The following is a 12,813-nucleotide window of genomic DNA, read 5'->3' on the forward strand; positions in this document are numbered from 1 at the left end:
ATCGAAATTTATTTGGAATCTTTTTTAATTGGTAAACAGTTCATAATGATTTTTCTGGCGGCTGACAATTAACACGTTTGTTTAATGTATACAAAATCGATTATTAATGATCCGAAAGAACTGCGAGCTAATAGCCCGCTGCTTAAAAGGTTGAACTATTGTGCAATACAAAGAAGTACTATGTTTTTGCTTACTTATGTAACGGAGGTGTGAATGAAAAAAATTTGGAGGCTAACTTAACGAAAAATTTGTATGTTCATTTTTTTTTAAAGAGTCTTTGACTTACTTCATCATAGATTCTTGTCAGATAAATTGATTGCTTATGGCACTAAGGGTAATACATTTCATTGGGCGAAAACTTTTCACATCATGTAGAACTCAAAAGTCATCATAGGCCAATTTTTCCTTCTAACTCATAGGATGCCGGCGTCGGCATTCTACAGGGTAGCTTGCTCGCACCTTTCCACTTTAATATTTTTATCAACGACCTTTCTCCAGATAGTTCAATAATTTCATGAATTTTTTTGTATGATGACAACACAGCACTAGCCTGCTTTGGCCGTGACTTCAGTTACCTTGGAGGAAGCACAGGCGCATTGGTGTGTAAGGTTCGTGATTACGCCTGAAATTATGGACTGTTCTAAATCGGGCAACAACTGATCTGGCTGTTTTTAGCATGAGAGATCTTAAAAAGTTCGTCTTGATACACGACATCCCTGGTCAGACCAGATTGGCATGACGTAAACTCACTAGAATTCTTTTTTTTTCGGTTTTTGAAGCCATTTGTCACACACGCCTCGTGTCAACCACAATGCAAGTTCTGCTCACTCTCTCTTCTCATCCTTTAGCACTCAATACTCTTGTGCACCATTGTTTCTAGGACACCCTGTATATGTACGGGCCTGTGTAATAAGTAGAACAGTCATGTTGCATTTCCTATGTTCAAACCGAGAGTTTTATATCACTCTTTTCAAATTAAGTCGTGCAGTGTATTTCGATTCTCGAACAAAAGTGTTGAATTCGAGGGCGTAGTCATTTGATTGTTTTATTGATCTGGGGTTGCTGGGTAACGCACCCGCTGCCACAGCAGCATCCCTGATGAGAGCTGCGCCAGGTGCATCGGAGAAGGAGCACGCGACATGTCCCAGCCGGGTCTCCCGTTAACAGCAGTTTGCTCTATTTTTGCCAATACAATTTAATTACAGCTCCCGCAAGCAAATGACGTAACAATGTTGCATCTATGTGCTTCAAATAAAATGCCTAAGAGGTTATTGCACCAATGATATTTATGCGAATTTACTTCTAAGGCCCGTTATTTCAACCTCTTGGTAACTTTACCAGCAAGATAATTTCGATAGAAATGTATAAATTGTCCGATTCTGTGCCTTAATTTCGTCACTTCAACGGAAATTATTTTGGTAGCAAATTTATCAGAAGTTTGAAAATCGGGCCTAAACCCGTTTTATAGTAAAAAATCGCTTGATCAATTTAGTTGAAAAACGGTTTTTGATGATAAAATCTTAACAAGTTCATTAGGACAACTTCGTATAACTGCGAATCGAAATGGAGAGAGGATTAATTATTTAATCTGAGAAAGATTGGCATGAAGAGATATAAGAGAAGCCCACTAGTGATACATGACAAAAAGCGAGATGTAAAAAATGAGATATAATAAAGGCAATAGTTCTGTACCGAAAAATATATTTTGATAAGTTTATGGCAAAGTTAATAGCTTATTGGATAGTTTAATGATTTTCATGAAAATTACCTTACAAAGTTGTCGTTACTTGTATCCACTAGCCCTAAGGTTTGGTTTTTCAAAACTCGTTTAGTGACTTTACCAGCGAGATAATTTCCATGGAAATAGAAAAATTGACAAAAACTCTCTTTTGTTTTCGTTGTTTCTATGGAAATTACCCTATGAAGTTGCCAAGAGTTGGAAAAAGCGGGCCCAAGGGCCAATATCTCAATGTCCGGATACTTTTACTAAGCAGATGATTTCCATGAAAATATTTGTATGGAAATTATCTCCTTAGGAAAGTTGTCAGAAGTTTGATGTGCGCGGAACTTGATTACCCTCACACTATTGCTGTTTTACACTTGTATACTGTTTTAAAATACAATCCTCTTACTGATTTACAAGTTATATTGAAAGAAAGACCTTTTGTGCATTAAACCAGATGACGCAAGTCGAAGAAATGAATTCTCGACCATGAAAAAATCTCCGAGATTCTTATTCAACGATCTATTTAAAACACCAGAATTGAACACAAAATGATCTACTGGGCGATTTTGCAGCTCGTTGTTACAGCGTTTAGTTGGTAGCAATTTGATCAGTGATGAAGAGCAAGCAACATGTCAGAGGGGAAATTGATATTACAAGGGGAGCATGCTCAGATAAATCTAAGCTTATTCGCAACATCGAGGAAAAGTTGTTCTTTATAGAGGGAGAACATCGCTAATAATTTCCTTTGTAAATAGTAATGTAGAACAAAGGGTCTCTAGAGAGTACAAATTAGCGTGCAAGCTTATACTAGAGAACGACTGGAATGGAAAAATAGAGCAGATAAAAACTTAAAAAAATGCTATAAAAATTTAAAAATTGACTGTAATCAAGCATTGATAGTCGATTTATTGAAAGTAAATAGTCATTACCTGGAAGCGGTTCATGAACTTCCATTTCTGCTTCAAACAGTAAATTTTGGAACGTGCTCTATCCTATTCTATTATTATAAATTTGTTTCTAAATATATAACATATTTTAAAAATCATTTAACAATAATATGTTACTTTTCTTTTCCTGTTCAAGTATCTGCTACCTTACCCCAATAAACTAAATTTCCAGAATATTCCGTTTCAACATTCTCCGGTTAATACAAGTTAGAGAGAGCTTATAGATTAATGAGGGTACATAGGTACATAAAAACTTCTACACATTTTACCTTCCATTTGTTTTGAAACCACTTTACAGAAAAATCCTAAAATATCTGCATAAAAAATCGAATCTTTCTACGTCATTTGCTGCCTCCGAAACATAAATTTTGTGGGCCAGGAATGCGAGTTTGCTTCTTGACAATGTGAAGAATAAAAGTTAATGTATTTCCCTTCTTTGTGTCCTTCGCTTAGGGAAAGTATTGATCTGTGCGAAGTTATAATGCATATTCATAGATGGCGAAGCAGGTAGATATAGGAAATTAATTTCATAGTACCCATTTTACAATGATTATTGTTTTGTATATTACTCTTCTAGCTGTATTGTTTTTCCCTACCGATTTATGTGATTGTACAACTCACCTTATTCATTTACCATTCGTTTTGAAATATCTAAGTATAGTAGATGGAATTAACAAGTGATAATTCCAGGGCTAAGCATGTGTTTATGGAAACCATTATATACATATAAGATTTGCCTCTAATGATATTTAATTTCGGTTCTGTTCTCCAGCCGAAGTGTTCAGTTTAACCGAGTCATTATACGCGTATTATAAATTCTCTGAATAAGAATCTGAGGCTGGATTCACAAAATCTCAATTTGATATTGATTGTCACTTTATTAAGTTTTTTTTTATTAATTAAGTTTTGGCCACGTTTTGCAAAAACATTTAGAGATCTTTATAGGTAACAAAGATCTTTGGAAATATTTCGAAATTTCATTGTTGATTTGATATTTAAAAGATAATGAAATTTGATAAATTGGCAATTGAAATCGAATCTAGATTTTTAGGTATATTTAAAGTCTAGGAGCTGTGTCCTATGATATGCAAATTCACATATATCTTTTAATAATTCTGATCTTAGAGAGAGGTTGTTGGGGGAATTATTAAATTGACTTTTAGATTGAAAATCGTTTTGTGAAAATCAGAGTTCCTTGGTCATTTTTATTGGTTATTATTGACATTAATGAAAATTTTGTCTTAAATCACAACTAGCAATAAAGTAATATATACCATGGTAATAAAGTACATTATTGTGACCTGAATATCAAGTTTAAATCCCAAGGCGTGCAATAGTGAGGAATCTAAGACGTAAGGGTGACTAGTACTTCACAAACGCGGTGCACATACGATTTTTTTCACCACTAAATTAATAAAATTAAATCAAATTTTAATTGAATTAACCATAAATTAAATTCGAAATATAAAACACCGACGCATCTTGTATCACAACATGAACAGTGACCTTTTATTTGACATTAATTTCCATGGCAACCAATATGAATAAAGCAACAATATGGTGTCGACGACATTGCGGCCGATTAGCTTGCCAAGTAAATAATAAGCAATTTATGTATCATTACTAACCTATTATTCAAGTTTTTTAGGACAAATGCGAGAAAACGAAGTTGAACACACCTAGTATTGGTGTCTTTTATAGTTGGTAGTAGAAGAAACAATGCATTTATTTTGTCGAGATCTTTTAGTGGTACCTTAGTAAATTTTTCATGAATCATCTGACCCACTTGACCACAATCGGATTCGAATTTCATGTTTTCAGATATTCCAAAAATTATAAATATGTTTTTTCAAACATCCAGGCTTCATCGCAAAAAACACTTATTATCAAATACTAAACATTCTCGAACTAATTAGTTTCGCAAAGTTCCACTTCAATGCTGGTTAAATTAAACACCGCTCAGAGCTTTGAGCACTTTGAGCAGGCCCCGTTGCCATGGCCACCGCATCCTCTTTTGTTCTCGCTTTGGGGCGGCATTTGTTCCCGGGGGTGGTGGGTGGACACGGTCATGGATATAACTGCCATTGGCGTAGGATATATTTATAAGTGTTTTGGCGTTAATTGTTAATTATGATCTTCAGAAGAATGTAGTATCTTAGTTGCGCAAAGCCGTGGATATGGGTAATTAACTTATACTCAGTGTGTTTAAATCATAAAAATCTACTGTCGTCCAATTATTTTAGTTTTTTAAGGATGTTAATGACGGGAATTCATAATTGAAACATTTTAACACGTAAGCATAAAGAGTACGATGAAAGTCACTATTATTAATGATTCATTAGGAAAAAATAGAAAGTAGTAGTAGAACTTTATCACACGTATATATGTAGTAAAAAGTGTTTACCGCACTTAAAACAAAATGTCTTGTGTCAGCGTTAAAAGGCTTTGAAAGTCAATGTCAAGCATATACTTTTATTGACATGCATGCGGTAAAATATAATTCCGCACGCGTGAGAGTAAAAATCCTGTCGCACGCTAATATTTAATTGGCCTTGCAAAAGACAACAATGTTTAATAGGCATACGCTAGTAGATAAACAGAAACGCCTATTTTGAGAGTTATTAACCCTACTGGTTACTATTAAACTACGAGGTGTCTTAAGTAAAGGGTTTCATTGGGATTATGGGAACAGTGAAAGATATCAGGTGATTTAAATTCGAGTATTATTTATATTATACAAAATAATTATAAATGTATCAATTCTAGGCCACCATGTAAAAAAGCATAACTGAACATCAATTCACAAAAATTCTATATAGTTTATCAAATAAGCTGCAATCTTTTTAATTGGAGCAAACTCGATGTGACCGTGTTAACTGCCTGTGTTATATAAAGAAACCCTCCGTTTAAGACAGAAATCAAAAACTAATTCAATTTCATCTCTTTCCAGAAAACATAGGGATTTTATATTTTTTATGTTTTTTTAGGCCTTTTTTGAGTCAGTTTTATAAGGAATATTTTATCTACTAATAGATTTTTACAGCTATGCATTGAAGATCATTCAGTAACTTTTCAGTTTATGAAAGATACATAGGGATTATGTCTTTTGTAATAATTTATGATTTGGATGCTGATTTTTAATATACTTAACTATTTTCCTTATGTGTACTTGAAATAAAAAAGTTTCACTAAAATTTCAATGATTATTACAAGAAAATATACTTCCATGTTGGAAAATGTTCCAGTTTGCTGTGGTCACAAAATATCATTTATATCGGGCCGTTATTTGTTTCATACTATTTATTACTAATTAGAGAGTTTTAAGTAAATAGAAACATCAAAAAAATAGTAATAGACCAGGGAGTAGTTGTCTTTTTCTCATCACACGTATCTGAGGCTATTTACTTATGTATAAAATAGGGAAAAAAATGATTCTGAGATTTATTAAATGCACATAAGGTGACCAAACAAAAAACAGAATATCTTCATTTTCCTCATTTGTGTGTCACTTATTACACGGGTAAGTGGGGTACAAAGAAAATGGATGGAATCGCAGACGTAATATGATAATAGTAACAAAAAAAAAATTTCATAATAATATCCAGGGGTTAAATAATATTAAGTCTGTGTACTTTAAGTTAAATCATAAATTCATCTACTATTACTCTACATACTACTATAACATCCAAATAAAATAAATAACTCTGATCAACAAAAAACTATACATCTTGATCCTTGATAGTTGACCATCCTCTTACAATAGGAAAATCTATGAATACTGACGATTGGAGATGATCAATATGACACTGAGATGATCATTTTACCTAACAAAAAAATATTTAGTACATTTCCTACTACAAATACAAATCAGCCTAGTTAAATGGCCAAGACGAGATCGAAACGAGACAACTAAGGGCTACCCCTCGCCCTACGCCCTTGGGTAAACTAACCCCTAATGTCGTCTGCCTCCGCGGTCCACATCTGTCAATTTTTCAGCTGTGGTGCGGCGTCGTTCTCTGGAGAAGATTAAATTAAAAATACATCTAAACAAAGTGGTTTTCAGTGTTAAAAAATCTAATCCAGTGGTTGGTGAACTTGTGATATTGTCACCCACCGGTGGTGAAATTTGTAGCGGTTATCAAGTGGCAGATGACTGTTAAATTTGGTGTTACAGTGAGTGGACAAAAGGACATGTAAGGAAACTGAAATAAATCATGAATACTGCTGGGGAACAAAATTTAAAAACGAGAAAATGCCTCAAAGTGTAACTTTTGATCGTAATTAAGTCTATTTATAGAGCCCCTAAATGAAAACCTCATCAAACCCCAAAAGGTGCGGTTTTCCATTTCCAAAGAAAAAACATTACCTTTGAGCTGAGTGAATTTTTAAGTGTATCAATTACGTTTTGTTAATTAATATTAATTGATCATGAAATCATATGAATGCGATTCCTCCTCTGAAAGTGAGGACACATCTCACGCCATCTCGCGGAGCGTGACGCAGCCGCCTCAATGGTTGAGGGGAAATTCGATCGGAACAAATTGGGGATGGCAGGGGATGCCTGTAAGTAGTTTCAGATTTAAAAGTTTATTCAATAATATTATTGTCGCCTACCAAGATTTGTCATGAACTTTGTGTGTGTGTTTTTTAAGTCAAATTCTTTAGTTTAAAATAACATTCCACTGGAACTCTTTAAAAGGAAGTTTTTGATTTAAAGTTATGAGATAAAAACTGTCTCTTTAAGGGCCAGATTATTGATATGCTGTGAATCTTAACTCCAAATTAATTCCCATAGAAACATTGAAATAGAATCTGGATATTAGTTTGTTTCCATGGAAACACATTTGATATTAAAGTTAAGAGCGCAGTAATCGTAGTGGAGGCTGTTAATAATTAATAATAAAATTTTAGTGTATTTTGAATCGTCGCGTTCATGGAGGCTAACTAGCAGTTAACAAATTGTGAAGTACTAACAATTAAAATTAAATATTTAATCACACTGTATATCCAAAAACCTTTGTCGAGCTACCTGTTTAAAATTTTCTAGATCTATTATCATTCTTATCTATCATTATTATTATTATTATTATCACTATTACTGTTATTATTATTATTGTTATTATTTATTATTATACTTTATTAAGTTTATTAATATGAGTGAAATGTGAGCTATGAGTGTTTAACGAATAACATCTAACCAACATACTTAATTTATAGGGAAGTTCATCCGGTCCAAGTTCCTCAGCAGCTATGGAACCTACACCGAACTATTCCCCATTTCCTGGAGTAAATTCTCAAGAGGAACCTCATGTACCGGGTAGGAGAACACCATTGGGAACAGTGAGTTTAGGAGGATTTTATTTCCCAGGATGCCAGCAGAGCATGACCACGGCCCACGGACCCCCGTCTGATGAAAATAATCCAGATCCGGAATGTTCTTTGCAGAATAATGGCAGGTAGGAGGATTGAAGTATTTATTCACCCCTAAATAGTCAGTATCCAGAATTCGTAAAATAGTTATTTACCTAACAAGCGCGGAAAGCGATTTTTTACCGCACGCTCTTTAGACGAGGGTTCCTTATGTTGGAAAGGGCTTTTTTGCTCTATTTTGGGATATACAGCATGGTTTACTCTAATGAACGATAAATATAAACAATTTTGTTCATATCTTGAAAATCTCATCTCGATATCTCGTTTTTTACATTCACATCCTAAATATAATAATTTTCGATTACCAATTTGTGAATAGATTTGTATTTTCAGGTCTTTAGAATCCAGAAGTGGAAACTCAGGGTCAAATTCAAAGGGCAAAGGTCGACAGGGAAAATCAGTTCGACTCAATATAAACGCAAGAGAACGAAGAAGAATGCACGATCTAAATGACGCTTTGGACGAACTAAGGGCGGTTATACCTTATGCGCACTCTCCGTCCGTCAGAAAACTGTCCAAAATTGCCACCCTCCTGTTGGCGAAAAACTATATTCTCATGCAAGCAAATGCTTTGGAGGAAATGAAGAGACTTATCGCTTATCTACAAGGTAAATCGTATTTTGTTACAATCAAGGGAAAAACACACTTTTACGCTTCCAAAAGAGAGCGCAAAAATTGGATTTTATGAGGAATTTTAGTTTACCGCAAAGTATTTTCTCGGTCGCTGTATGTAGTAATTGATATATAGAATATAGGTGTTGGGTTGCTGAGAGTTAGCTCATTGATTTTATTATGAGGAGACATTTATTCAATGGCTATTTAACATTTTCATTTTGACGAAATGAAAAATCTTATTTAAAATTTCGTAAAAAAAATTAATTTAGGAATTCTGATGTCCACTTGGCATCTCATGGCTTTTCTCGTCGAGTTATAAAATATCCCTTTGTGCCCTTAATACTAACTATTTTGCATTAATCTTTTTATTTATCTTGCTCTAGGTTCTAATGCAGCAGCAGCTGGTGGAGCAATAGTTGCACCTCCAGGTTTCGATTTACAAGGTTTTCCTGCAGCGGCTAAATTTTTACAGCAGCAACAGGCATTGCAATCGGAAAATATCCGAAGAAACGAAGGCAATAATGGAGGGCCTAGTGGAGGAGTGTGAAAAGAGAAATTTGTACTAATTTGTATAATGAACTTTTTAGTTAAATAGCTTGATAATTTTATGGGGTTAAAATATGAAGAGACAAACCTTGGATCTAACAAACTTAAAGTTCTTGTCAATAGGAGTCACTGGAAAACTTAGTTTTTTCGTCTATAATTATTCATTTTTTGATTAATTTCATAACATGCTCGTTATTGGCCTAACACAAGTAAACTGTAATACTTTGTTTTTTTGATTGCAATTGCAGATGCAGTTCGGTCGGCAAGCGAATGTGGTAAAAACATTTTAGCGCGTGTTAAACAAAATATTTCCTACGAGTGCATGTGTGTAAATTTTACTGTCTTTTGTAACTTCAGTTTAATATTAGCGTGCGATAACATATTTCCAGGTACACATGCAGTAAAACGTTTTATTGCATACATGTAAATAATCATTGCTTGACAAAATGAAGAAATTTTTAACACTATCACTTGCCCCTTTGATTTGGGTGTGATAAAAATATTTACCGCACACGGTGCAACTTTCAATTAGCAAATGTCTGCTGTAAAACTATTTCGCCATCGGCTTGTAGTAAAACAGATTTTCCAAGGTTTAAGGGTAAAATCTAATTTTTTAGTTAAATTTAATTAAACGAGTTGACTCCATCTGTTCCAATATCCAAATTTCTAGGCTGTGTAGATACATGAGAACACAGACCTTTCACAGATTTCGAATTTTTTTTCAACCTCAATTTTGCGTAATTCAACAACTAAAACTTACAGTTCTAGATAACCTTTATAACGATGTCATTCTTCAGTCAAATAAAATGCGAATATACAGCATGTTCAGCTTTTTTGTAGTTGGATTTTACCAACTTTGCAAAGTCAAAGAGGGAAAAGGTCAATCTAATCTATTGATATGTAGATAAAACAAACTGTAAATTTAACTAATTTCAGAATTGCATTTCTCTAGAACTCTAGAACAGTTTTTCAAATATTTTACCTAAAATTTTTACTGCAAACCGAACTGAATTTTCAGATTATTATGGATCACTTTCGATTTATATAGACTCAGCCTAATTTATCGGGCTACGTACAGTCAATTTTGCAATAAGGCTATATAGAACTAAAAATATCAAGGTGCCGTTCTTGGCAATATTAATTCAATTTTCGGATTTTTCGTTATGTCTAGTTACCCGAACTTAGAGATATGTCGACCACGTCCCAAATTTTCCCATCGAGCAGGTCTATTTTATGACCCTGGATCGCAAGTTATTTTAACATTATTGCCGGGCGAAATTCATCAGTTGGAATTAGTCTAAATAGGATGGTCATCAATTAATAATCAATGAAAAGGCCCCTGATAAGTCTAAAATTATAGAGTTTGTCAAAGAAATTGAAATTTAGATACCGACAGTAAAAACGCAATTTTTTACAAAAATTATGTAGATAAGAAACTAAATGTTTAAACATAAGCAATACTTGGTGTGATGATATTATGTAACTTCCTAGTCAATTGAGAATACAACCTTATATTTATTCTATTTTTAAGATGTGCACCCTAAAAATGATAACTGATCGCTGCATGTGGGAAAACTAAAAAGGACAAAATGTTGTGTGTATGTCGAGGACAATTTAAGCAGAAATGTTAAATGGTTTCGGATATACAGTGTCAACCGAAATAAACTTATATTTTAAGGCACAATAGAAATGCAATAACTAATTATTTATCAAATAATAGTGTAAATGAGTCAAATTGTCTATAGACTGAATTCAGTTATCCATGAGCTATTATACCTGGTGTTTTATAAGAATATGGAAAAAATTCAGAGACCGAATCTATGGATAATTTTAAGAAAAAAAGTTCTTATGAACACTGGTCTGTTTTCACTTCCTGTCTGAAGTAGAGAGTGATAAACATTTTTTTTCTCATAAAAACGGTTAACGTGTTGAAAAACATTCAAGAGACCCTGTTTTCACAGAAATATTTATTATTAAATTTCAGAAAAATATCATTATTAAAAAAACAGTGGCGTATCATACTTTTCGTTTAAATTGTTCATGATTCACCTTGTAATCAAACACGAAGTAAAAACGGTCTCATATTAATACGAACTTTTTTCACAAATTCACCCTTTGAATTTTTTATATACTATTATGAAATATCCTGTTAATCCGCCTCCCCCTTCCTTCTTCCTTTAAATTTATCTATTACCAAAAATCGCAACTTCTACAGAACAATTTGGATAAATAAATATATGAATAGAAATTCACAAAGGTGGAAAAATGTTAAAGTCAAAAGTTAAAAAATATCAAAAGTAATCGTAGTAACATATGTAAACTATTTTATCCCCTATCTTTCTCTAAAAATAGAGTTCCAATAATAATTATACATATACAGCAGTGATTAGTTAACGTGACTGAAAACTACAATTTGAAATAAAGTAGATGAGAAAAATAGCTATTATAGATCGAAATAAATGTATGAAAAGAAAATAAACACACTACATACTTTTCAACTTGCCCCTACTGTAGAAATGGAACAAATTCATGATTTTATCCTAATTATTAAAAAAAAAGTGCGGTGTAACAGGTTAACTCAAAATTTTTCAAATGGCTTAGATTCAAACTCAAATATCTTACTACGAAAACAACAGCTTTTCTATGTTATAACAAATAAATTTAGAAATTGGAAGGAGAGATTTGTTATGCTTCATTTGAAAAATTTTTTTCTCTAGTTTTCAAAAACATTATAGTTTTAAAATTTGTTATAAAATTAATTCGCCATGTTGTAATTGCTAACGGTTTTGAGGTAAGTAACTCCAAGCTATCGAGAACTCTTTGGAACATTCTAGAATATAGTCAAGACCAACGCAAACAATCGAAGATGAGGCTTCACAAAAAATGTATTTTTGGATGGAAGAGTTTATGAGATATATGAGCTTTAGATATTATTAGATTATATAAGCAATGGAAAAAAATACAAATCGGTGGCATACTAGGAGATTCATCGCCGAAATATGGCCTCGAATGGTTCAAAAACATTACAATCCTTCCAAATCTGCAGGAAAACGTCAAGATTCGTTGATGTTAAAGCCTAAAGAACATTTTTATCAAAATTAATATTTTTGAGGTGTTATTGTTTGATGGGTAGTATCATCCTGGAACATGTTCGGATTTTTTTCAATATTTTGCCTCGGTGGGTAAATATACCAATTTCGAAATGTCGCTTTTTTCCGATAATTTAGGGAAAAATGCTTCCGTTTGACGATTTTATTCAATGTTCCATGCAGGATCAATGCAATAAGATTATAACAGCTTGTTCAAGCGCTAAAAATGAGTTCGATGTGTATTAAATATACAGTGGGAAACGTCAAATTAATGTTGAGCGATATTTTTTTAAGTGACTAAATCAATACCACATTATCGATGTTATTCATAAAGCTTTTTTAATTGGCTGATGGTAAGTTGTTAAATCTACTATTTTCTCGAGACTTTTATTTTATCAACATGTTGTTATCTAATAAAAATAACTAATTTTTAAAATGAATCCTTTTTATAACAATAAGA

The 12,813-nt window shown here is 33.0% G+C and overlaps 1 protein-coding gene across 1 annotated transcript; it reads left to right on the forward strand.

The window, feature by feature from the left end:
* Positions 1-6,591: 6,591 nt before the first annotated feature.
* Positions 6,592-11,756, forward strand: Oli (Olig family). Its single transcript, XM_066397852.1, has 4 exons — positions 6,592-7,236; positions 7,891-8,129; positions 8,437-8,711; positions 9,102-11,756. Exons 1-4 carry the CDS (start codon positions 7,102-7,104, stop codon positions 9,263-9,265), a joined length of 813 nt encoding a protein of 270 aa, XP_066253949.1. The 5' UTR covers positions 6,592-7,101; the 3' UTR covers positions 9,266-11,756.
* Positions 11,757-12,813: the final 1,057 nt, after the last annotated feature.

This window comes from Euwallacea similis, chromosome 16 (genome assembly GCF_039881205.1).
Source record: "Euwallacea similis isolate ESF13 chromosome 16, ESF131.1, whole genome shotgun sequence".
Lineage (NCBI taxonomy): Eukaryota > Metazoa > Arthropoda > Insecta > Coleoptera > Curculionidae > Euwallacea > Euwallacea similis.

Bases quoted from the DNA above. Each gene is read 5' to 3' on its own strand.
- Oli (XM_066397852.1), top strand. From the start codon at position 7,102: ATGAAATCATATGAATGCGATTCCTCCTCTGAAAGTGAGGACACATCT. The intron at 8,130-8,436 runs GTAGGAGGATTG...TTGTATTTTCAG, and splicing joins TCTTTGCAGAATAATGGCAG to GTCTTTAGAATCCAGAAGTG. The intron at 8,712-9,101 runs GTAAATCGTATT...ATCTTGCTCTAG, and splicing joins ACTTATCGCTTATCTACAAG to GTTCTAATGCAGCAGCAGCT.